At 47.0% G+C, this 23,763-nt stretch overlaps 1 protein-coding gene across 26 annotated transcripts in view; it reads left to right on the plus strand.

Moving 5' to 3' along the window:
- The window catches only part of CUX2 (cut like homeobox 2), a 296,127-nt gene that overhangs the window by 16,009 nt on the left and 256,355 nt on the right, over positions 1-23,763 (plus strand). For 9 of the 26 annotated variants that reach the window (XM_084995989.1, XM_084995992.1, XM_084995996.1 and 6 more), the window contains exon 1: positions 4,680-4,966. The exons of 2 other annotated variants lie outside the window; for them this stretch is intronic. In XM_084995989.1, the coding sequence (XP_084852115.1) occupies positions 4,904-4,966 (63 nt within the window). In that variant the 5' untranslated portion in view covers positions 4,680-4,903. Of the gene's footprint in view, positions 1-4,147; positions 4,242-4,467; positions 4,547-4,679; positions 4,967-5,542; positions 5,669-17,190; positions 17,720-23,763 lie in introns of those variants that run through there. 15 more of the 26 variants (XM_084996018.1, XM_084996030.1, XM_084996026.1 and 12 more) reach the window with 10 other exon arrangements.

Below are 23,763 nucleotides of genomic sequence, written 5' to 3' on the forward strand. Positions count from 1 at the left end.
TCTCTTAGGGCCTCATTCTTTCCATCTGCAACATGGGATTGCACATCTCTGTCCTGTTCATTGTGAGACCAATAATAATGACGGCTATTAGATACAGCGCATTTACATAATGCTTAACATAGACTACCTCATTTAATCCTTATCACTTTGTACCAATCATTAGCACTATTGTGCAAACGAGGAAAACAAGGCACAGAGAGGTAAACTAACTTGTTCAAGGTCACAGAGCTTGGAAATGGCCAGCTGGAATTCACATCTAGACAGTCTGACTCCAGAGTCATGCTCCTAACCACTATATTATGCTAATAATTTATTTATAAATTGTCCAACAGCTTAATAATGGTAGTGGTTGACAGCATTGTGTCAGGTGTTTTGCACATAGGAACTGCTGGCTTGGTCCTTATAGCCAGTGACTTTGGCCTCTGGAACTGAGACCTAACCATGGGCCAGCCTCCAGAAACACACCTCTGCAGGTGTCCTCCAGACCTTCCCATATGCCTTACTCCTCTCCTAGGGCCGATGAATACTTCCAGATGAATTTGGAGTCTCTGCTTGTCTTTCTCCCTGTCTGGAAGCTGTGGTGGGCAATGCAGAGCTACTGAAGGACATTTTCTTTTGTTTCAGCTTTGATGCTGGGGATTTCGCATATCATTACGTTTGTGGCTAAGGATCTGCCATTATCTTCTCTGGGATTCTTACACAGTTTATGAATTTCCAAAAGGATCTGGCTTTCTCTCTGCTTCTGCTTTCAAGATAGGCTACCCCAAGCTGCCCTCTGCTTGCTCTGGGGTGGGGAGAGGGTGTTTTCTTTTCCATTGTAAATTTAATTTTATTTTAAAATGCTTATTTATTTTTATTATTATTTTTTTCTTTTTTGGCCGCCCCAAGGCGTATGGAGTTCTCTGGCCAAAGATCAGATCTGAACCGCAGTTGCAATCTACTTCCCAGCTGGGACAATGCCAGATCCTTAACCCACTGGGCTGGGCCAGGGATTGAACCTGCATCTCAGCCTTCCAGAGATGCCACTGATCCCACTGTGCCATAGCGAGAACTCCTCCACTGTAATTTTTAAAATAATCATCTTTATGTGTGAGTCTTTGAGAATCAGGAATCAACTTGGAGGAACCTGCTTAAGTTTTTGCATATCTATGTATGTATGTGTTTGTGGCAGGGAGAGTGTGCTAAGAACATGAAAAACAGCTTTTCACAAAGATATTCAATATTTTAATATTTTAGTTTCCAAATCCAAGGCTTATTGTTTGCTGAAAAAGTCCGAGTTTCTTGGTTTACTGTCTTTCGTTAAGGACCACCCATAATAATATCATTTCCCTGGCTAACTCTGTTTAGGAGGTAAATACTTAACTGCTTAATTCATTATTGCTGAGCCTGAGATGGTAACAGATGCTTTTGGAATATAAGCCCCCACATCTAATAAGGCACAGGCTCACAATGCGCTTGTAATATGGTGGGGAGAGACGGCTGAAATTTATTTTGTGAATAAAGCAATAAGCCACTAAGCAAAGCTAATATGTTTCAGCCCAGACAGAAAGACACAATCATTCAGTATTTATGTAGCAACCCGTTCCTCAGTGGGACTGCAAGTTTCTACCATTAAAATTGTCGGAATTCTTCAGAGACCCACTGCATTAAGTCATTTAAAAATATCACAGACTTAAAACAATCTGAATTATTGGATTTCCTTGCTGCTCCTTGGTAAGCATGTTTGCTGTGGCAATTTCCTGCTTGGTCAAAGGTGGAGCCTACGTCAGTCAGGAAAGTAGAAAAGTTCCATGCAGAATTTTTATTTGGAAGCCCAATAGTTTCTAATGGCTGAGACAATGTCAGACATGAATTTATTATTTTTCCTTTAACTTTTTCTTTTGACATCATTTCAGATTCCCAGAAATGTTGCAAGGAGAGTACAAAGAATTTCTGTGTACACTTTGTCTGGAGTCCTCACGTGTTAAAATTTTGCAACATTTGCTGAATCATTCTTCCTATGTAGATAGATTTAGATAAATAAAGAGATACATGTTAACTTTGTCTGAACTGTTTGAGAGCTAGTTGCAGAGATGATGGCTTTCCCTTTACCTGTAAATACGTTAGTGTTCTGTCTAAAAATGAGCATATGTTGTTATATAGCCAGAGTACAATGATTAAGCCCAGGAAATTAACATTGATACAGTACCATTACCTAATCTGTTGATTTATTCTAAGTTTGCCATTGGCTCTAGTTAGTGCGTTTTAGAGTAAAAGAAAATCCCGGATCATACGTTTTAATCACTTGTCAAGTCTCTTTTGCTTTCTTTAATCTGGAATAGTTCCTCAGTCTTTCTGGGTGTTTCATGTGACACTGACATTTTTAAAGAGAACAAGCTGTTTATTTTCTAGAACTACCCCTCCATTTGGGTTTGTCTGATATTTCTTCACAATTAGATTCAGATTATGCACTTTTGGCAGTAATACCACAGAAGTGGTGTTGTGTCCTTCTCTGTACATCATATCAGGAGGTATATGATGTCAGTTTGTTCCCTGACTGCAAAGTCAGATGTAAATTTAAAATAATCTTTCATCAAAACCTTGATTTGTTAAGAATTGCTTTGAAGGGTTTCACACTCACTCCAGACTTTCTACTACAGGTCTCTAAAAAACAGACTCAAAGACAAGGAAGCTGCAAGCTTTACAGATGCTCAGGAGAAAATGTAGCCATTAAAAAAAATTGCCATATGATAGTTAGGAAATTTTCCTAAATTCATTTTGCAGAATGAGAGCTGTAATTTAAATGTGAAGTTATCGAGAGCTGAGATAAACCACACATCACGTGCAATTTAATCTGGCAAGGAAACAGGCCACTCAGAATTGCTAACTAGGCCTAATTCATTACGTCTTGGAGAACACTGTACTTTTGGTCTTACGAGTCTTTCAACTTGTGCTTTAATATATTTACCCAGGCCTCATGGAAAATGTATGGGGATGGTAGCAGAAATACTGTATCCTTGTTTAAATCACATTACATTTTTTAAACAGCTCGAGTGATTGCTCAGAAAGATCGCACCTTCTTCTGAAGCACTTATGAAACAATTATTTACATTACATTAAAATCTTTAATTGCCTTGAAGCACGTGTTCCAAGACACAAATATTGGAAAATCATCAAAAATATCCATCACGAATCTCTCTTCTTTACAACTCTTCTAAACTTTATCTTTTTTATAACCTTTTGTATTGATCTATTGTCTTGGACCAAGACTGATGTCAGAAGTCCAAGCTGGGTCATAAAAAGAGAATATAATTTCCATTTGCTGTCTCTAAGAGCAAATCTTTTGCCCAGAGAAAAAGAGAACATAAAATACCCTTTTTTTGGAGGGTGGGGAGGAAGATGGGGTGGGACTTGGCAGGGGACATGTCAGAGAGGGAGAGTGACCTGAGGGTCAGGAGGGGTATTTGTTATGCAGGGGGTTGGGAGGTCTGAGTCCCTCCTGGGATGGGGGTAGAATGTCGAAAGACGACTGGGGACATCTCACTTGCACGGAAGCATTAAGAGAGGGGAAAATGTAAAAGAAACTTAGTTACCCCTGTTGTCCAGCGTCAGAAATTGCAAAAGACCGTAATTTCCCTCCAGCTTGGTTAAAGACTCTCTCCCCAAAGACAATCATAGTAAAGGATGCCCATACTGCAAAGGACCCGGGGTCCCCAGCCAGGCTAAGGACCCAGGCATAATGATAGTAACAATAGCAGAAACCCCTGTAGTTGTTAATGATCCAGAGCCCCTTTGGCAGGGGCTGTATCAACACATCATAATAATAAAAGCCAACCCGCAGTGGGGTCGGGGGTGTGTGTGTGTGTGTGTGTGTGTGTGTGTGTGTGTGTGTGTGGCGGGGGCACTCCAGAGGTTTGGTTATGCACCCTCTCCAAAGGGCCTCACATTCTAAAGTTGTGAGGAGCCCATGTAATCCCGAAAATAATAACAGGAATCCCTATTGCAAAGGACTCCCGGAAAGAACCCAGGGCTATGGCCAAGACACCGCCCCCCCCATAACAATTATAACAAGATGATGGCGTGGAAACTGCGCCTGGCAATGGTGACATTTCCCACAACTCAGTGGCGCCCCCGGGCGGCTACCACCTGCCTGCTGGCCGGCTCTCATATGCCCGCCGGCCAACGAGTCTACGCAGCTCTGGCTGCTGGCTGCTACCTTCCGATGCGAAGCTTAGCTGACGGAGAAGCGGCTGCAGCCCGAGGCACGTGTTGTGTGTGCTCCGATTGCAAAAGAAAAAAAATGCATTGCAAACTATTAACTTTTTTTTTTTTAAGTATGCAGTGCCAGGGGTGGGGGTTAGACAGGTGCGAGGTGGGGGTAGGCGCCACGCGCGCCGGCCTCCCGCAGCCCCCCCTCCTAAACTTCCCTTTGCATTGATCAGCACGTTACGTCAGTATTGATAAGTTTGCAAAAAGCCAAAGTCAAGTGCAATCGCGCGGCACACCGACCCCGGACTTGGGGGGGGAGATGCAGCGAGCGCTCCGCGGGACCGGGAGCCGGCTGCAGGCAGGGCATCCGCGGCGCCAGCGCCTCTCGGAGAGGCTGCCCCCCCCTTCCACCCCCATCCCCGGCCGCCTCCCCCGGGCGGGCGCCGAGCTCCCCGCCCCGCGCGCTCCTCCCGCGCCCTCCGGGGGTCGGGGGGGGCGCACGGCTCCCGGGCCCGGCGGCGGCGGCGGCGCGGCGGCGCCGGGGGCAGCGGGTGTCAGGAGACCGGGGTGCCCGAGGGGCCCGGGCGGTGGCGCTCAGGACCCGGGCGGCCGGCGGCGGCGGCCCCGGGGCTGGGGGGAGTCCAGCCCGGATATTGAGTGCAGCCATTGAGAAAAGCCAAACTCTTGTGTGTGTGCGTCTCGAATAGCCCCCAAGATGGCCGCCAATGTGGGATCGATGTTTCAATATTGGAAGCGATTTGATCTACGGCGACTCCAGGTTAGTGCGGGCAGCGCCGGCCGCGCGGCCGTGGGGAGCCCTCGGGCGCGCCCTGGGCGCACTGGGGAGGTCCCGGGGAAGGCGGGCTGGCGCCCCGGGGCGGCGGGCGGCGGCTGCTGGGGCTCGCCGGGGCTCGGCTGCCCGCTGCCCATCGATAGGTATTAGGAATTGATCTCGCCGCTGCTCTTTGTTCGGTTCAATCATCGATTAGCTGCCGCGACCATGGAGAAGCGCTAGTGAGCCCACGGCCCGGGGAGCGAGCCGGCGGGCGAGTGGCCGAGTGAGGCACGGGGAAGGCAGGGTCTGCGGTCCTGGGCTGGGGGCTGCCGGCTGGACCCCCGGCAACCCCCCTCGCGCCGCACTTTGCGCGCCTCCCAACTTCGCGGCGTCCGGGGAGGCCGCGGAGCGCGCCGCGTGCCTGTCTGTGCCCGGCTGGGGCTCGGGCGAGGGAGGGAGGGAGCTGGCGGGCAGGGAGGAGGAGGAGGAAAGAGGAGGAGGCATCCGGGGTTGGCGAGGAGGCGGCTCCGCGCCCCGCTGCCCGCCTGCACCTCCGCCGCCGCCGCCACCCGCCTGGCTGCGCAGCCCGGACGCGCCGCCACCCGGGGGCCGCTGTTGCCGCCGCTGCCGCCTCAGCAGCCGCAGCCACCACCGCCGGACTGGCCGCCTGCGTCGACAGATCTCTCCTCGGGCCGAGTTCTTGGGGTTCGTCTTTGCTTCTTGTCTTATCCCCCCTTCCAACCTCTTTCCAAGTCTAGATAGGGACAGACAGTGGAGATGGGCCCGGGGAGCGCGCAAGTTTGCGCTCCTGCCTCGAGGGCTGTGGAGAGCTGGGAGCAGCGCAGAGCAGGTGACTCCGAGCTCTCGGGCCCACGGGAACTTTTAAATGAGAGATCCCCTCTCTGTCTTCTGTCTCCTGCTTTTCCTTTGCTTCACTCCTCTCTTTGCACCTTTCTCTAATCTGTTTCATCTTTCTTTCTCTTTTCCTTTCCCTCTCTAAGGCGACTCTCTCCCAAACTCCAGCACTTTATCCCCGTTCCATCTTTTTCTGAGAGTCTGTGTGTATCCTCCAGATTTGAGGGGTATTTCCGGAGGTCGGGCCGGGGAGTGGAATTTCAGAGAACGCCCGCGGAAGGCACAGCTTTAGCCTCTGTCCTTTCCCTGGTGCCCTAGGATGCTCCTGCCGAGCCCCCCAAACCCAAGAATCTCTGGGTCTCACAGAGGAGGTAGGAACAAGGGGCAGGGAAGTGGTGCTCATAACTGGGGAATTAAAGCATCCCGCTTTGGCCTTGACATTCTCAGAAGAAGCAAGAGCATCAGTCTGGAGATAAAAAGGGACCCACTTTTTAAAAAATCCGCCTGAAAATCTTGTTAAGTTTCTTCTGATAAGTGGTTCCAGTACCACCCCCCCCCCACCCTTCCTCCTGGAGGCTACCCAGCCCGCCTCCTTCCTAAGCCCTAGCTCGCCTGCAGGCCCCCTCCCTCAAAGCCATTGAGCTGGAGAGAAAATCGGGGCACTCAGGCATGCAGTTAATAACTGCGAGTGCCTTGCAATTCCAGGTACTCACTCGAGTTGGGGCTACAGTTTGGTGGCCAGCTGAGGCGGACAGGGCTGTGAGCTGTGCTAGCTGGTTTAAATGATGCTAAAGTGGCCTTTCTGGAAGAGTGGGGGATGGGGGAGAGGGAAGGAGAGAGAGAGACAGAGAATATGGGAGAGAGAGAGAGTTGGGCAGCCACATTGGGCTTGGCACGAAGGCCAATGGTAATCGTATTCCCTGCTAATGTTTGTAAATGAGACCCGGGCATGGCTGGGGGACAGCGTCTTTATTTATGATTGATGTTCTGTAACATAAGGAATGACAAGAACGTGGCAGACGAGAGGAGAGGAACCAGAAGGGCTGGCCAAAGCCCTTTGCAGGGTCCTATTGTTATTCTGGGCTGGAGAAAATTTCCGCGGCGAGATTTACAGCGCTGGTATTTGCTCCCGGTTGGCCGGAATGTCAGTTAACACAATTTTCATTAGATAACTCGCTTTCAATCCAGAGAGCTAGGCTGCAACCAGGAGGTGGAGTGAGAGCTGGGGCTGGGTGCTGAGGGGTGGGTGCGGCTCCCAGGGGACTGATTTCTGAGCTGAGGCAGAGGGGGTGTTGACCCTCACTCTTCCTTCTCAGGCTCAGAGGTTTTTTGTGGAGCTGTTGAGGTCACCCAAATCTTGATTCCAGTTGGACTTCCATTGATCTGGGAACCCTTTGTTAGGTTTTTAGAAGATGCTGAGGTGGAAGAGCAAATTTGAACTGGAAAGGATGAAAGGCGGGGGGTGGAAAGCCTTGTTCAGGTGGTGGGGAAACAGGGCCAAGACCTCTCCCCACAAAGAGTGTATACATAGGGTGTATGTGGGGGGGTGTTCATTAAGACAATGCCTGGTGTGTCTGGCACAAAAGGAGAAGGCTCTGGGGAAAGGGATAAGCTCATTTACATGGATATTAAGTGTGTGGGGGGGTGTCCCTTTGGGAGTTTGAAAAGCCGCACACTTCTAGAGAGCAGAGAGGTAAATGTGGCAGCTGTGGCTGTGTGCAAATATTGAGGCCCCTCACATCTGTCATGGTCCCCACCTCATCCCGAAATGTTCAGTTGTTCCCCTGCCCAGCAGGCCTGCCCCCCACCCTCTTTCCGTATGAATTCTCACTGATGGCATTTTTGTTGGAAAGGGATTATGAGCCTAAGCACTTTTGCTTAGGATCATCTCTTGTGCATAATGCTAATGACTCCTGTGCCACGCTTTTATTTTCATTTTTTTCCCCTTCCCACTTTTCGTCTTACAAGGGAGATAGCCAGAAAGGAAAACTTCAGCTGGCTGGTTCCAGGATCTGGGTAGGAAAGGTGGGCCCCCACCCCAGGCCCTGCGCAGGCCAAGCAAGAGCTTTGGGCCCACTAGCCACGCAGCCCAGCTGCTTGTGAGTGTGAGGAAGTGTGTGGCTTCAGTTGTTGGTTGTTCAGGTTTAGTGGTTTCACGCAGCCTCATTGCTGTGCATTAAAGTGGCCGAGGCAGTGAAGGTGGCCTGTGTCCCCAGGTCAGACCCTGCTGCTGACGCCATCCTGATCCTGGTAAGAAAGGTGACCTTGTACTAGCCACGAGCACAGCCCTCTGGAAGTATATATTTTTCAAATATGGAAGCAGTTTGGTTATTATTCTTTCCAGTGCTGTCTCCGGACACAGCAGGGCTGTTTTCTAGGCTGGAAGTCAGTCAACAGTCTTAATGACTTGTGGGCTGATGATGGTAAAGATGCTGTGACATGTGGTACCCTACCCCAGGACACATGAAACTACTTTCCCCTTTCTTTGCTGCTTTTTTTTCCCCACTCTGCTGCTAGCAGTCTAGGAAACGAGAAGAAATAAAATTCTATCCCAAAGTTAATGCTGGGCATATTTCATTTGGTTATAAGATTGCTTTATGGTGAACATTACTAATGCAGTATTTTTTTATGGCTTTTCTGTGTATAATCGTTGTAACCGGATTCATACCTTTATGATTTTCTTTTCCTGCTTTACTTTGCCACTTTTTTTACGATGCTCTGGGTCCAGTCTCCTGTGATATCTTTTTTTTTTTTTTTCCTTCAAAGACGGTTAATCAAGCTAACAAGCATTGGCACCCAGTCCAAATGCATGTCTGTGTTTCTTGGGAGGAAAGTGGTTGGCTGGAGAGATCCCATGCGTTTTGGAGGAAAGGCAAATTCTGCTTGAGGTGTGAGCATTTAGGGAGAAGACCTGTGGGTAAAGTGAGAGAATCTGGACGTTTTGTAAGGAGTTTGGAGAAACTTCCGGGAAGGTTCAGTTTCTTGGTGCATGGGAGGTGGGACTTGATGGAATGTTTTTCCCTGTTCAAAGTTTAGAAAAGAGCGTCAGTGTGGTTAAAATATTATAACCTTATGATATTCTGAAGTGCATAAATTTTACATATCAGCCACGGAGAGTTTAGACATCCATTAGAGCCTCTGACAGCTTGACTTATCTAAATGTGCTATCATTTAACAATGTGTCAAAATTCCTCTTTCTTTAGATGACAGCAGTAAATAAGCTATCAGCCTTGTTGGCGGAATCCTAACTTTGGAAACTTCGCTGTAATGGAATCGCTGCTTGGGTGGGGAGTATGAGCAGACCAGGCTCTGCGTGGTCCAGGCCCCTGAGACAAGTGGACCTTAGACAAAGGCTGTGGGAGGTTGGAGGGGGAGGAGAGGGAGAGTTGGGGGCCAGAGGGGATGAGGGGAGATTTCCAGCAGCAGCTCTGTAAATATGGCCAAACACTTAGCCAGCCCCCGGACCCTCCTGAGTCCAACCAGTATGTGCTCCCATTCCATCTGCCTCTCCAATTCATCGGAAGCCACACCCTGTGGGCCTTTTTTTGCAGAAGGAGCTAGAAACAGGTGTTGAGAATTTATTTAAAGAACCCAGCAGTCTTTTCTGGGCATCCCAAAATTCTGGATTCTCAACTCAACAGAAATTGCTTCCCAAAGATGGGCTCTCTCTTTTGAGTGCTGGAAGAAAAATGAGCAAAGTCTCATCCCTGACCGCTTTTGCAGTTGGAGGTCTCAAAGTTTCTTTTATTAATACTTGAATTCACTGCAGAAAATTGGGAAACCACGGACAAGCCTAAAGAAGCAAATAAGTGTCTCAGTGGGTTATTTCAGTTGAGTATGGTGCGATTTTGACCAGAGGAAGCGATTTTTCTCATGGTGATGATACTTTTTCCTTTTTCCTTCGTTTTTCTTTCTTTCTTCTTCTTCTTCTTCTTTTTTTTTTTTTTAAACCTCTTCTGTTAAAAAGAAGATTCTATCTTCGAACCTGACATTCTGTCGTGGTAACCTTTTTTCTAGCAGATGGGATTTCAAACGTGAGCACCTCACTTGGTGCTAAATTTGGTCTTGGATGATGGTGGATGTGGCTTTCCAGAAATTGTGGTTTTCTCTGCGCTTTCTGAAAGGGCTGACTTTCTGGTGGCTTCTGGTTATCTAATTTAGAGACTGAGCCTGGCAGAGGTTGAGTGTAAGAAGGGGACTGAGGGGGTGGCCTGCCTTTGGAATTCAGGGTTCAGTCTTCTGTTTGATTTTTCTGTCTGGGTGGTGTCTTTATTAATGACGGAATCTTATATTGAAGGTGTCAGGGAAAGTGGGGGTAGTGGGCCGGGGGGAGGGGGGGCAAGAGCAGCTAGAGGATGCAGCCTCTAGCACTCTTGGGTGAATCACACAACATTCCAAGACTCCTGTTTCTTAATCCATCACACAGGCTGGCTGTGCCCATCTGGTCTGCTATACTGGGTTGCTGTAAAGGGGACGGATGCTGACATACTTTGTGTGCCAGTTAAACATATTGTCTTCCAATGACCTGGGGGGCCGTCATGTTGGTCATGGGGAGCTAGTGATCTATTAAGCACATTTTTGAGACAAGAAATTATGTCTCGGATGGAGTTCTTGGCTTCTCAGCCTCCAGATCCCTTCACAAAAATGGTTGGTAGTATTTGGTAGGATATGAACAATTTATTTCTATCATACTTAGTTTAAAATCCAGAGACCTTTTTCCTGATTGTAAGTCTCCACATGGTTGGCCACCTCCCCCCCCATCCCTGCCCCTGTTATCTCTCCAGCTTCCTCTCCAGCCTCTCTCCTCCTCCTTACTCTGCTCCACTCACAGTGGCCCTCTTTTTGTCCCTCAAATACTTCAAGCACATTCCTACCTCAGGGACTTTGCACTTACAGTTTCCTTCTACCTGGGACTCCTTTTCTCCAGATCCTCCCATGACTGGTTCCTCTTTTTCCCTTGGTCTCAGCCAAAAATATCAAGAACACTCAATCTAAAGAAGGCTGAAGAAGCTTTCACTCCCCCTTTCCCCCATTAATGTGCTTCCACATCTGAAGGTTTGAGCTCATCACCTTCTCGGGTGTGGCATCTCCAGACATTCTAGGAAACCATCTAGGTCTGCCCATCAGAACTGGCAAACTTTTCTATAAAGAATCAGATAACAGTATGCTTCAGGCTTAATGGGCCACACGGTCTCTTGCAAGCATTGTATTCTGCCTCTGTGTCATGCAGATCGCCATAGATAATAAGAATGAATGGGGATGGTTATATTGCGATAAAACTTTACAAAAACAGAGGGAGGGCTGTGTCTGGCCTTAGGGGTAGTTTGCTGAGCTTGGTCTACTGATCTGTGTGATGGCTGTGGCATGACTGAAGTTTATTATTTTTCAATTGAGAGTATTAAGGTAGATCAAAGTTGATTCCAGAAACTTATTCTATATTCTTTCCCTCAAGAGGGAAGTATGAGGAGCCAATCCTGGCTCTGTCACCTACTGGCTGTGTGATTTTTGGATGGGTCACTTAAGCTCTCTGAGCCTTATTTTTTTGTCTCTAATTGGGACTAAGTTTCCACCTTTTAGGTTGTGCTTAAAGATTAAAGTGCTTTGAATGTGAAAGTGCTTAGCACAGTGCTAGGCACACGGTTACTGTTCTGCAGGTGCCTTACTTCTTATTGTTGTTGATATTTTTAGAGTGAGAGGAGGGTGAGAGGACTAAATAAGCAGTGGATCCTGGAACTTGCTAGCCTTGCAAGCTTGCTTTAGAGATTGTTGTGCACTTTTTCTATTCTCTTTTACTCCATTGGGGGCTTATTATATTAATATGTTACTAATATTGTATCTGATGTCTTTTTGTGTGTGTGTGTGTCTTTTTAGGACTGCACCCACGGCACATGGAGGTTCCCAGGCTAGAGGTCTAATTGGAGCTGCACTTGCCAGCCTACACCACAGCCACAGCAACATCAGATCCGAGCCACATCTGTGACCTACACCACAGCTCATAGCAACACAAGATCCTTAACCCACTCAGTGAGGCCAGGGATCAAACCTGCGTCCTCCTGGATGCTAGTCAGATTTGTTTCTGCTGAGCTACAATGGGAACTCCTGTATCCGATGTCTTATATTTGGGACCTATGACCACAAAGGTTGCAGACTGGCAGCTATGGCTGGCCCATGGATGTGTCTGTCTAGATTAGTGCAATATTTACAAACACTTTAGTAGGAAGTTCCCTGGTGGCCTAGTGGTTAAGGATTGCACATTGTCAATGCGTGGCTTGGGTCCAGTCCCTAGCTCGGGCACTTCCTCATGCTTTGGGTGTAGCCAAAAAAACAAAAAACCCAAAAAAACTCGAAAAACAAACACTTTTGCATGAGTTGTCAACATTTAAAACACAGCAGGAGTTCCCTTTGTGGCTCAGTGGTTAACGAACTCAACTAGGATCCATGAGGTTGTGGATTCCGTCCCTGGCCTCTCTCAGTGGGTCAAGGATCCGCCATTGCCTTGAGCTGTGGTGTAGGTCCCAGGTGTGGCTCGGATCCTGTGTGGCTGTGGCAGCTGCAGCTGTTGCTGTGGCTGTGGTGTAGGCCGGTAGCTGCAGCTGTGATTCCACCCCTAGCCTGGGAACCTCCATGTGCCACAGATGTGGCCCTAAAAAGCAAAAAAGAAAAACCAAAAAAACACAGGAGATGATACCTAAGAAAGTCAGTTGTCCAGTGTCCCATACAAACCAAGAGCTCTGGCCACACTGGGCAGGGAGTGGAGACCTGGCCAGGGCATGCCAGGCAGAGGGAACAGTGGCTTGAAGCTCTGTAGTGGGTAAGGCCAACAGTGGGGGTCATGAGGTTGGTCATGAAGAAGGTAGCTGTCAAAGCCTCTGGCTGCCTTTCTCCAAGTGCCTAGCGTCAGAAGAGGCTGAAGCTCGGGAAAAAATGCAAGGCCCTTGATCAGCTTCATGAAGATGCATGGTTAGGAGGGCTGTGAGCTGCTGTCTCTGAGTCTCCGCAGTGAGTAGCTCAGTTACCCCCAAAGCGGGCTAGTGGCTGCCTTTGCCATCCTTCAGTTCGGTCAAATGAAGCAGCAGTTCCAAGGTACACATTTGTCATTAAAAAGAAAGAGAGAAAAAAATCAATCCTTCTGCCTCTTTGGTCTGAGCTGGTCGTCTGCCCAAGACACCCAGAGCCAAGCAGTGCTTAAGACTCTCTGAGCCACCGTTGCTCAAACTGGACATGGTAAATGGCTCCCCAGGAACCATTATGGTCGATTGACTGGTCTGTCAGCTGTTTGGCTTGTGGGTGCTGCAGATGGGGAGACCACAGAGGTCACCAGGGCAGCTGGGATGAGGGGCAGATTGCCCTGAGTGCGACGGTCACTCAGAGGCTACTCTGCTGGGGGCACCTACTCAGGGTGCCTGTCCATTACGAGTGCTTGTGGGTTCAGGAATCTGAGGGTGTGGTGTGGGCTGGAGAATCAAGCCTTGTGGTTTTCCATTCCCCAAGACATTTAGTGAGGACTCTGAAGTCAGGGAGCTAGATTCTAGTCCCAGCTCTGCCACTTACCAGCTGTGTGACCTTGGGCAAATCACTTAACCTCTCTGAACCTCAGTTTTCTCTTGTGTAAAATGGGAAGACCGGCAATACCTTTTTAAGGGTTGTGGATTGAGTTAATGCCTGTGAAGCATGAGATCTCTGCTCAGCACATAGACATGCTACATAATAATAATAATAACTGCTATTGTTCTTCACCCCAGAAATGTATGTTTATCACTCACAGTATAAGTAATAATTGTAACTGATAATTATAGAAATAATAATAGGTAACTAGCATAAACACTATAAGTAATAATTATGTACTGGAGATAGCATGGTGAACAGGAAGACAAAGTGCCAGCTCTCACTGAGCCCACAGACAAATGGGGGAGGAGGAGTCATATCTCATCGGACAGAGAAGTATGTAGTCACATACTGGGATTTGATTTTGAGACAGCATGTGGCAAAAGAACTGCCTGGGTCTGAGTCTTGGGGGAGCCTTTGGGGAGCTTTCCTGGAAGAAGTGACCTTTCAACTGAGATGTCAAGGTCAAAGTCAGGGAAAAGCATCTAAGCAGAGGGAAGAGCATCTGAGCAGAGGGAATAGCATATGCTAAGATCCTGAGGTGGGTGGAAAAATAGTGCATGCGAGGAACTGAAGGAAGGCAGTGAGGTTGTTGGACATACCTTCATCCTTACTTTTGCCACCTGTCAATTGGGAGTAAGGATGGGGCGTAAAATAAGAGTATTTAGCGCATATGTGGCTTGGAGTGAATCTCTCTCAATGGATAATTTGTGAACTGTCCACCATCATTGGGTTTCACTTTTTGCTTTTTTGTTTTTTAGGGCCATACCTGTGGCACATGGAAGTTCCCAGGCTAGGGGTCGAAATCGGAGCTATAGCTGTTGGCCTACACCATAGCCACAGCAACATGGAATCCAAGCTGCATCTGCAACCTACACCATAGCTCACGGCAACGCCAGATCCTTAACCCACTGAGCAAGGCCAGGTATCGAACCCACATCCTCATGGATACTAGTTGGATTCGTTTCTACTGCGCCACAATGGGCACTTCTCACTTTTATTTTTTAATGAGATATTCAACCCAACTCTTGCTCTGTTGCAAAATGCTTCCCCCCACCCCATCTCCTGTTTACCTCATGATCATGCACAGGGGCAGTCAGGATTCAAATTCCAGTTCTGCTTCTTCCTAGCTGTGTGTCCTTTGGCAAGGTATTTCCCCTTTCTGAGACTTGGTTTTTGCAGTTATAAGATGGATATAATAATAGTACCTCCCAATGGTGGCCATGAGAATGCGTCTTATAGATTTGACTACAGGGAGTGTGATTGGCAGGTGGCATGGATACTGCTCTTGGAGATCACCCCTCAGCTGCCATAGCCAGGGACTGAGTGTAACAGGAACTAAAAGCAGACCTGTTTTCTGGGACACACAGGACTCTTGCGGGCTCCAAACTCCTCTGCAGTCTAGGATGCTTCCACAAAGCAGCCTTCTTCCTCCCTCCCTCCCTTCCTTCCTTCCTTCCTTCCTTCCTTCCTTCCTTCCTTCCTTCCTCCCTCCCTCCCTCCCTCCCTCTTCCCCATTCCCCCTGCAGGCACAGGCATTGATCCTGATAAATCTCTTTGTCTTGTAATCCTGCCTTTGTGTCTGCTTCTCTGAGGACCACATTCTCCTACAGGAAAGATGAAATGAGGTTTGAACATTTACCTAAGGCACCCAGCGCATAGGAAGTGCTCAGTTGAAGTACCTGCTGTGTCTTGTTGGGAGCCTGGGGAGTGTCACTCTTGGCATTGCCTCTTCCTGGTTGTCTATTCTTACTCGGCCCATTTCATATTTCGGTCCGCTCTTTCCTTTGGCATCCGTCCATTATCTCTTGCTCTCTTCCCCTCTTTATTCAAGCACTTTGGCCTCCTCACTGTTCCTTGAACATACCAAACACATCCAACCTCAGGGCCTTTGCACTTTCTGTTCCTGCTATCCGGGAAATGCTTTCTCAGATATCTGCTTAGTTCTGCCTCAGTCCATTCAGTCTGCTACTTAAATATCACTTCTTCAAAGAGGTCTTCCCTATGCTCTCTTTCCAAAATAGCCTCCCTCCATCTCTAACCCCATCTGCTTTACCTAATGCGATAATGCGTATTTATTTGTTCACTAGTTTGCCATCTGCATTCCTACCTGTGGAGGGCAAGGACATTGTAAGTTCTTAATAAACATTTGGATGATGGAGTGGATGAATACCACTGGAAGGATGAGGTGGTGGCAGCTGCTTTGACTCCACCTTGCGGGGTGGTCCTGGGGGACCCAGCTCCTCCCAGACCCCCAGCTGCTTCACCCATCACTGGCTCTTGAAAGTTGCTCACTCTGTGATTGGGAATTGGACATGGGCCTCAGACCTGCAGCGAACAAGCATTTATCTTTAGCTCTGTGAGTCTCGCTTTAGAAACTGGTGACCCCAATTCCAGCCTGGGAGGCGGTACCCATCCTAATTAATAAATCCATTAATTAATTGCTGGCAGGCTGTGGACCATTAGTGGTGGTTTGGTGGCTTTCAGTCACAGACAACTCAAAGCAGGTCCCTGCTGCCTGTGAGACAACTGTTATGGCAGACACAAGACAACCAGTCAACATTTTTGGCCCCAGATGACGTTCTTCTCCCAAAGCCTGGTTCGTGGGCCCACCTGATCAGCCCAGAGAGGGAGCAGAGTCTCTGGACAGTGACCCTAGAGTTGAGAGGATTTCCTCCTCAGCATCCCCTGGGCCTCCTAGTTTATCATCAGGCAGGAGGCCAGGGTTAAAGTCTCCCCTTTCTTTCTGTGGCTGAGGTTCCCTGGCCAGGCCTCAGTTTTTCTGTCTACGATGGAGTTTCCTGAGTTGTTGGGACAGGTTATTCATTCATTCACTTAATGAACATTATTCAGCACTTGCTATGTGTCAGGTGCAGTGTGAGCTATTGGTGCAGCAATGAACAAAACAGACCAAGTCTCTGCCCTCATAAAGTTTCTCTCTTAAAAAAAAAAAAAAAATATATATATATATATATATATATATATATATAAACTTCTCTTTTATAATCCTTTGGAGATTGAAGTACTTTTCTTCAAGGGTATGAGAAATGAGGGGCAACAAACCAATACAGACACAGCCTGGGGCTGGGCCCCCTGTAAGCCTTTCCAAAATGGTGACTGTTTTCATCATTATCTTTGTTAATAACAATAACAGTAACAGTAATAACAATGGTGATGCTGGTAGTGATGGTGTTGATGGTGGTCATTTCAGTTATCTTGGAAGCAGCACCCGAAATGATTGAGCATATGGGCTTCGGGTCATCAGACTTCACTTTGGACCCTGGCCTTACTGCTTCCTAACTGGGAGGCCTTGGATGATTCATTGGCCTTTTCTAAGTCTCAGTCTCCTAGTCTGTAAAATAGGAATTAAATACAGCCTCTGCCTCCTAAGGACACTGTGGAAGTTTGATGAGGTGAAGCATGGAAAGCCCTTAGCATAGGGCCTGGAACATGGTCAATCCCAGGAAAAAAGAGCAGCTGTTATTTTATTATTCACTGTCATTGCCATTGCTGTTTGTTATTCACCCCCTAGGCCTCACCAGTCAGTGGCCAGGCGGACCAGATCCTTGCAGAGAAGCACTGGATGGGAGGTCAGGCCTCTCCCAGTGCCACTTGGCCGGCCTTAGCAAGGCCAGGCCTGGCTGTTGCAGCCTTTGGAGTGTCGGGAAGGCCTGGTAATTCCTTAACAGGTAGCTGCTGAACCTTTATGGCATGCGAGACAGTGTCTAGAGCCCCTGACAGATATTATCTTGTTCATTTTTTTGCAGCAGCCCTAGGATGAGAAAACTACATCTATCCCATTTTACATTTGAGCAGACTGAAGCATAGAAGATTAAATCCAAGGCCACATTGTCAGCAAGCAGCAGAGCCTGAACTTGAACCCAGGACTCAGGTCCGTTGGCCACTCATGTCTCTGCTTTTGACCCACTAGAGGCCCGAGGTACCTCTTTCAGAGCCGATCCCCCCTCCCACCTTATCAAGGCCCCCCCTCCCAACAGTCAGTATGCTTATATTTTCCCCTTTATTTATTTATTTTTAAACCTCTTAAAACACCTCATCATTGTCAACTCATGGAAATGAATCCAGACCCACAAGCCTGAGAGGCATGGGGTGGGGTGGCAGGTGGGAAGTTATTAATAATGCAAGAAAGATTCTACTCTCTTGTTCTGGAAAATGAGTGCCACCCGGCCATCCATCCGTGGCCCACCCACTGGAGTCCAGAGCGGTGAGGTGCGCCCTGTCGTTGAGCCTGCGTTCCACAAAATGAAATTCTCTGCCTGGGCTGATAATAAGCAGGTATTGATTGCTTCCTTGGTCATTATCAAGATTTATTTAGTCGATATGGCCTCCCTGGTCAATAAATCGTGTCGTTGATAAAGAAAGAAGGGAATAGACTTGTAGGCTTTATTAAAAAAGTTTTTTAGATTTTTTTTTTTCTTTAACAGCTAAACCCAGTCCCTCTTACCATGGCTGTATCAGCCGCACTCTGCATTTCATATTGGCTCCATAAGCTCTTTCCTTTCATGATGGAATTTAACTTACTGCCCTAGTTTCAGGAAGCAAAGGCTGGTTCTGGGGTGGCGCCTGGGATTCAGATATCTCCTTCTGTCCTCCCCACAGTGTGAGGCTGGGAGTCTACTCCCTGACTTGTCAGTACCCCATTCCCTCATTTCACCCTCCAAGCAACCTTTTGCTGTAGGTACTAGTGTTACCCCATTTTGTAGATGGGGAACTGAGGCCACAAGGTTGGAGGTGTCCAGGCTCACAAAGGACTTCAATCTAGTCTGGCCAGTCTTTGCTGTGAACCTGACGTGTATTCAGCAAATAGTAGATATTTATCTAGTGTGTACCATTGGCCCATCGCAGTGCCAGGTGCTAAGTATAGAGGTAGGTTGGACAAATTAGTGGGGGGAGTTCCCTTTGTGTCTCAATGGTTAACGAGCCTGACTGGGGTCCATGAGGATGCGGGTTCAATCCCTGGCCTTGCTCAGTGGGTTGAGGATCCGGTGTTGCCATGAGCTGTGGCGTAGGTCGCAGATTTGGCTTGAATGTGGCGTTGCTCTGGCTGTGGTGTAGACTGGCAGCTGTAGCTCCGATTCAGCCCTTAGCCTGGGAACTTCCTTATGCTGCCGGTGTGGCCCTAAAAAAACCCAAAAAACAAAAAAAAAAAAAAAAAAAGGAAAAAAAAAGCGTATAATTATAGAGACAGAAAGAATGGAGGAAAGAGATGATCAACTGCTAAAATCAAGATGAATGAACCTGTTTTATCAGGGTAGTTACATACTGAGTAGGTGCCATTTAGGCTGAGACCTGAATAATGAGGAGCCAGTCAGGTGGAGTTCAGGCGGAAGAGACTTTCTAGCTACAGGAAGAGTGTGTGCAAAGGCCCTGGGGTGGGGATCCACTTGGCACATCTAGGAACTGAGGAAAGGCCAGTATGGCTGGGACAAGGTGGGCAAGGAAGGAGGGGAGGGGACAGAATGAGGTCTGAGAGGGAGGTAGGCCCTTGTAGACCATTGCAGGGGGTTGATTCAGTTGGATTCTGTTCTCAGGGAATCAGGAGGACATTGAGGATTTTTTTTTTTTTCCTTTTTTGGCCATACCCTCGGTTTAAGGAAGTTCCCAGGGCCAGGGATTGAATCTGGGTTGCAGCTGTGATCTGCACCACAGTTGTGGCCATGCTGGATCATTAACCCCCTGTGCCGCAGTGGGAACTCTGACATTGAGGATTTGAAGCAGTGGAGAAACAGGATTCAGAGTATGTTTGGTTCCCACTGGGTTCAGCTTGATAGGGAACATTGAAGGAAGGGAGGGAATGTTTGGAAAATAGGTAAAAGAGAGCTTCTATGACGATCTGCTGTGTTATCTCTGCCCAGAGAGGGTCTTGGTGGGAAGCCTTTGGGTATCCAAGTGTTTTGAGGGCTGTGTGATTCAGGGTGGGGGTGGGTGGTGGGTGAGAGAAGGTTGTCATGGGGACATGCCTGATGCCTTCCAACAAGGTGGCAGCTGTGCTTTCTTAGGAAAGGGGTGGCTGCTTCCTCTGTGCAAGTGGAAGCTGGTGTTTTGGAGGCCTCTCGTGGCAGGTACAACGGATGTTATATCCCCCTCTTCAGAAACAGATTGGCGCAAGGTCAGGGCTTGAGTTATACACACTGCTTGTTACCAGTTGCTGCTTAGTAGTAAGGACCATGACAAGATGAGGTGATGAAGATGGCATGGATATGAGAGCACACACCACATGAAGGTGCTCTGTCCAGCCATGTCCTGGACTTCATATATGGAGATGTTTGGGGGTAAAAGAAGGTTTGAATATCTCCCTGGGGGATTATCGAGAATGTGGGCTGGAGTACACAATAAATAGGACATTTCTCCCCCTTTAGTTTTTTTGTCCAGTCTTAGAACATCCATACACTAGAAGTCTGGCAGGGATTGGGTGTTCACCTGTCTCCCATCCATCTAATATTCTTTCATTTGTTCATTCATAAGTCTGCCCATTTATCCATTTGCTACCTACTCAGCAACTTATCCAGCTGTCTCCTTTCTGTTCCTATGACTTCATCCATCTATCCACCCATTCATCTTCCTCCCTTCACTCCTTCCTTCCTTCCTGACTTCCCTCCTTCCTTCCTGCCTTCTTTCCTTCCTTCCTTCTCCTTCCTTCCTTCCTTCCTTCCTTCCTTCCTTCCTTCCTTCCTTCCTTCCTTCCTTCCTTTCTTCCATCCATCCATCTATTCATCCAGTTATCCATTCATTCATCTGTGCATTCATCTACTTAGCCACTCAGCAACCCATCATGCCCTGTCACTTCTCCCTGGACTTTGGTCTCTCAGTTTGCTTCCCTGTACTGACTCTGGCCTCTCCCACTCATTTTGACATGTAGAAGCTAGTGAGATTATTAAAAACCTATTAAGAACCATTTACAATGGCTCCCCATTGCCTTTGGGGCAATGGCCCCAGCATGACCTGGGCTCAGCACAGCTGGCCCTTGCCCGCTATACTTGATTTATAGTTTTGCAAGTCTTCAGCTTTCTTCTTGATCTTCTAGTTGTTCTGTCTACTGTTGAAAGTGGGTTACTGAAATCTCTATTGTTGAATTATCTATTTCTTCATTTCTGTCAGTTTTGCTTCATGTGTTTTGGTGCTCTTTTATTAGTTGCATATGTTTTTAATTGTTATGCCTTCCTGGTGCATTGACCTTTTTATCATTATAAAATATCCTTCTTTATCTCTATTAATATTTTTGTTTGATTTAAAGTCTATTTTATCTGATATCTGTATAGCCACTCCTGCTTTCTTTCCTATGGTTGCTATTTGCATGATATGTCTTTTTCTGTCCTTTTATTTTCAATCTGTTTGTGTTTTGAATTTAAAGCATGTCTCCTGTAGTTAGCATATGGTTGAATCTTGTTTTTTTTTTTTAATCTAGTCTGAAAATCTGCCTTTTGATGGGATTGTTTAATCCACTCACATCTAATATTATTATCAATATAGTTGGATTTACATCTACCATCTTGCTTTTTATTTATTTGTTTGTTTATTTATTTGCCTGAGCCTGAGGGTAGAAGTTCCCGGGCCAGGGATTGAACCCATGCCATAGTTGATAGTTGCAGCCTGCACCACAGCTGCTGATCCTTAACCAGCTGTGCCACGAGGGAACTTAGTTACTTAGCTTGCTTTTTGTTTTCTCATGTCTTTCTCATGTCGTTTGTCTTTCTCATGTCTTTTGTTTTCTCATGTCTCATGTCTTTTTTGTTCCTCTATGTCTCCTTTTCTGCCTTCTTTAGCATTATGTGAATATTTTCTAAGGTAGCACTTTAATTTCATTACTGATTTTTTAACTGTATTTTTGAGGGATTTTAGTGTTTGCTCTAGGGTTAACTGTATGCATCTTAACTTACCAGAATCAGCTTCAGCACTATCCCAGCTTAATTCTAGTATGTCTTCTGTTCTTGACCTTGATCCCCACTCCCCTTACATCCACGTTCCGGACTTACACGTCCGTCTTCATTTTCCTCTGCACCACACCCGCCTTGTGCATCACCTGCCTCCTCTCCTTGGGGTACCCTTCGGTCGTAGTCCCCTTGTCAATTCCTCCCTGACCCTGGGGAGCTTGTTCAGTGTCACTTCCTCAGGGTAGCTTCCCCACTCCCCCTTGAGATGATGGGTCCCATCTCTACTGTACTTACCATGGTGAGTATCACACGTAGCTCTGCTACTGGTTGACTGCTCCCTCCTTCTTTTTATTTTATTTTTTTCCTTCTTCTTTTTAAAATCTTACTCATTTATTTTTCTTTTTTCTTTTATTGAAGTAACTGCCTTCTTTGAGCTCTAGGCTCCATGAAGGCACAGAGCAGCTTGTTCCAGAATCTAGCAGTGGAGGGCTGAGCAAATAGTAGGCCCTCAGAAAGTTTCAGTCGAGTTCCCAATTTGGCTCAGTGGAAATGAATCTGACTAGTATCCATGAGGATGCAGGTTCAATCCCTGGCCTTGCTTAGTGGGTTATGGATCTGGCGTTGCTGTGAACTGTGGTGTAGGTCACAAACTCGGCTCGGATCCCGAGTTGCTGTGGTTGTAGTGATGACTGGCAGCTAAAGCTCTGATTTGACCCCTAGCCTCTGCTGTGGGTACAGCCCTAAAAAGACCAAAAAAAAAAAAAAAAAAAGTTTCAGTCAAGTGAACAAACAGGGTGGATGTGAATGTTGTGTATTTACATATTTATGTGTGTACAACAGCAGCTTTTGTGTTTGTGTTTTTTAGTATGATTGTGGATCTTTGCACATTTATGTGTGTGTCCTTGGGTGTGTATATTAGCATGTTTCTGCATGTGTGTGTCTGAGTGTGTCTTTGTGTCCTTCTGAGTGTCTTTGAACATGTTCATGTGTCTCTGCATCCATGCGTGGGTGACTCGTGTTTGTCAGCATGTGTCATTGTGTATGTATGTACTCTAGTGTGCGTGTGTGTACATTTTTTTGTGTACTTATGCTCCTAAGCAGCAGCTCCTTTCATTGTCTCCTTGCCATGCAATTATTTTTTGACTGGTTTGGTGTAGCATTTAATGATTTCCCCAAAGCTAAGCACAGCCCCTCAAGTATTGATCTTGCTGCAGTGGAGGTAACTTGGGGTAATCCAGGGCCAGCTGGCAGGCACTTCTCCTCAAAATTGGCCACTGCATCTACTGTGTCTCTCCCAGCTCTAACTTGATCCTTTAGAAGGGAAAACCACAGGTTGGTAGCTTGGCGCAGGGGCAGAGTGGGGTTCCTGCCAGACAGGGACTGTGTGGTATAGCTAGGGACTGCCTCTTTTCATGCCTTAGTCCCTCATCTGTGAAATGGGTTAGCAATATTAGTCACCTCATAGGATTGTAGTGTAGAGGAAATGAGATAATCCATGTGTAGGTCTCGGCTTGGAGCCTGGCATGTACCAAGCATTCCATAAATGTTATTCTTTTTTTTTTTATGTCTTTCAATAATACTGGAAAATTTAATCTTCAGCTTTTCAAATACTGTCTTTCTCCATTCTCTTTCTTTTTAAAAATTTTTTTATTATTGCTATTTCCCCAATACAATTTTTTTTTTCTACTGTACAGCATGGTGACCCGGTTACACATACATGTATACATTCTTTTTTCTCCCATTATCATGCTCCATCATAAGTGACTAGATATAGTTCCCTGCACTACACAGCAGGATCTCATTGCTAATCCATTCCAAAAGCAATAGTTTGCATCTATTAACCCCAAGCTCTGAATCTGTCCCACTCCCTCCCCCTCCGCCTTGGCAACCACAAGTGTATTCTCCAAGTCCATGATTTTCTTTTCTGTGGGAAGGTTGATTTGTGTCATATATTAGATTCCAGATATAAGTGATATCATATGGTATTTGTCTTTCTCTTTGGCTTACTTCACTCGTGTGAGAGTCTCTAGCATAAATGTTATTCTGTCACCTGCTGTCATGCTTACTCCCTGTCACTTCTTTTTTTTTCTTTTTTTGTCTTTTTAGGACTGCTCCTGCGGCATATGGAAGTTCCCAGGCTAGGGGTCGAATCGGAGGAGCTGCCAGTCTACACCACAGCCACAACAGCAATGCTGGATCTGAGCTGTGTCTGCGACCTACACCACAGCTCATGGCAGTGTCGGATCCTTGCCCCACTGAGCAGGGTCAGGGATTGAATTCATATCCTCATGGATACTGGTCGGGTTCATTTCCGCTGAGCCACAATGGGAACTCTGTCACTTTTTGCCTTAGTAGTGGGAGAGATAATTTCAGGCTGTGGTGTTAGGCAAATACTATGGAACTCTCTTCCTTCAAAGGGATGCTTTCCAAATAGCTTCTCTGTGGCCA

Source organism: Sus scrofa, chromosome 14 (genome assembly GCF_054392235.1).
Source record: "Sus scrofa isolate SSC_HxYL_T2T_F1_AM1 chromosome 14, Sscrofa_HxYL_maternal_Yorkshire_Landrace_v2.0, whole genome shotgun sequence".
NCBI classification, from domain to species: Eukaryota; Metazoa; Chordata; class Mammalia; order Artiodactyla; family Suidae; genus Sus; species Sus scrofa.